Below are 2,431 nucleotides of genomic sequence, written 5' to 3' on the forward strand. Positions count from 1 at the left end.
ATTGAGGGGGGCAACAACTGGAATGTAAATAAATAGAATAATTTAAATTAAAAAATAAAATTAAAGTATTTTGTGTGAAATCGATAAATACATTAAGTTAATAGACTCTTATATGAATGTAGGAAATAATAAGAAATCATTGCATTGTGTCTGGATGGAATAGGGATAGATACGTATATTAATATGAATGAGACCTTAATATCTAAGCAATACAGTTCACCTCTTAATGTAATGGTCAAGGTCGCTTTTAAGTCGACTAATAAGTGGCTAAAAATATATAGAGTGGATCTATGGAAAATAAAACAGAAACCCATGTTAATATTGAATAATTTATTATAATATTTAAAACACAATATCCATTTAAATTTTTCTAATAACTTTTATTCTTCACATTCACACACAGAATTTAACCTTGGTGTTCTTCTCTTGTCCTTTCATTCATTCATATATATATATATATATATATATATATATATATATATATATATATATATATATATATATGACAACTTTTAACAGTATAAAAATTCTATGAGACTAGATTGTGCACTTTTTCCATTGTTTTTTTAAGGACATCTTTTACATCTTTGTTCCTCAAGCTGTATATTAAGGGATTCAACATAGGGATAACCTGAGTGTAAAAGATGGAAGTCACTTTACCAGTGTCAATGGAGTGAGTGGATGTAGGTTGCAAATACATAAATATCAAAATCCCATAAAAGACAATGATTACTGTCAGGTGGGACCCACATGTGGAGAAAGCCTTCCATTTGCCCTCAGCAGAGTTAATCCTTAAAATTGCCATAAGGATAAGTAGATAGGATCCAATTACTATAAGAAGAGATGAAAGCAAATTAAAAGCTGAGAAGATTAAAATTATCACTTCAACTTCATGTGTACTTGAGCAGGCCAAAGATAACAAAGGGAGTGCATCACAGTAGAAATGACTGATGACATTGTAGCCACAGAAGGATAAAGTGAAAATCTTTATGTTAACTAGAAGTGAGACAACTATACTATAAAGATAGGGAATGGTGACTAATATCCAACATGCTTTTGGTGACATGATGACAGAGTAGAGAAGTGGTTTACAGATTGCCACATAACGGTCATAAGACATTGCAGAAAGAATAAAAAATTCACTAACAATGAACATACTAAAGAAAGATGACTGGATAGCACAGGCATAAAATGATATTGTATTTTGTTCTACAAGAAAATCGTTTAACATTTTTGGTCCCACAGCTGTTGAATAACCAAGGTCAGTAGTAGCGAGGTGTCTGAGAAAAAAGTACATGGGTGTTTGCAGCCTGGAATCCACCATGGTAAGGATGATCATGCCCAAGTTGCCAGCTAGTGAGGTCAGATAAATGATGAGCAACAGTCCAAACAATGGTACCTGAAACTGAGGGTGGTAAGTGATGCCCACCAGGATGAATTCAGTCACCACTGTGAGATTATATTTCTCCATTAGACAAGATCAGAAACCTGTTCTGAATAAAGACACCAGCATCATCAGTAGTTTTCAAATATATAGAATTATTTTATTTTCCAAACTAATATAAATTTTATACTTCTGATAAAATATTTGAATATGAATCCACATGAACACAAATGGCATATATATGGAATTGCATCACATCATTCCCTGTAATAATTTTCTTTGACAAGTGAAACAAACTCACATTTATCTCATGTTTAGTATAAAACTAAGATATGAAATTATGCCCTTTGTTAAATACCTCAAACATGTATAGCTCAAAGTCTTAAAATTTTAATGCTGAAAAACCTTGATTAGCAGGCTCAGAGGGTAAGGTAAATGTATTAAATGTGAAGAAAAAAATAAAACTTCAAAAACTGTAGAAGTTTGAAATTTCACAGTCTTGGATAAGAATTATTGCCTTTTTCATTTTATTGCTCATATAAATGAAATTATATTTTGATATTATAATTATATTTTGTTATGCTATATAACATTCATGCCAATTATAATACACACATTACTGAGGGTTTTTCAATAATTTTGGGACTCTCGGTAAGAATGGAGATATGTAAAACCCTAAAACCTGCAGGTAAAGCAGACAGCAGCATCGTAACACTTAGTCAGTGTATTCTAGGTAAATTAATGAAAATATTGGAGCACATCACACTTGTAGTTTTCCTTACTTGAAGAAAAAGTAAACCGTAGAGAATATCTATGCAATCAACATTCACCTTGGCTTAGTGTACAGAAACATACATTTTAAAAAACTTCATCATGAATAGAATACCTTCCTAGCATAAACAGAACTAAGAAGACTTTGTACATTTTACTAAAAAGATGAACAGACACTAAAATATGGGATTCTGTGCTCTATAACCACAGTCCACAAATATGGTAATCATTAGTTCAAAGAGTCATTGGATACAGTAACTTACCTGAAAAAAAGTC

The 2,431-nt window shown here is 31.3% G+C and overlaps 1 protein-coding gene across 1 annotated transcript; it reads right to left on the minus strand.

Annotated features, from left to right (window-relative positions):
* Positions 1–529: 529 nt before the first annotated feature.
* Positions 530–1,471, minus strand: LOC110318792 (olfactory receptor 8K3-like). Its single transcript, XM_021194057.1, has one exon. It carries the CDS (start codon positions 1,469–1,471, stop codon positions 530–532), a length of 942 nt encoding a protein of 313 aa, XP_021049716.1.
* Positions 1,472–2,431: the final 960 nt, after the last annotated feature.

The sequence above is a fragment of the Mus pahari genome, chromosome 3, assembly GCF_900095145.1.
Source record: "Mus pahari chromosome 3, PAHARI_EIJ_v1.1, whole genome shotgun sequence".
Taxonomy (NCBI): Eukaryota; Metazoa; Chordata; class Mammalia; order Rodentia; family Muridae; genus Mus; species Mus pahari.

Excerpts from the sequence above, each read along its gene's own strand:
- LOC110318792 (XM_021194057.1), bottom strand. The coding sequence starts at position 1,471 with ATGGAGAAATATAATCTCACAGTGGTGACTGAATTCATCCTGGTGGGC.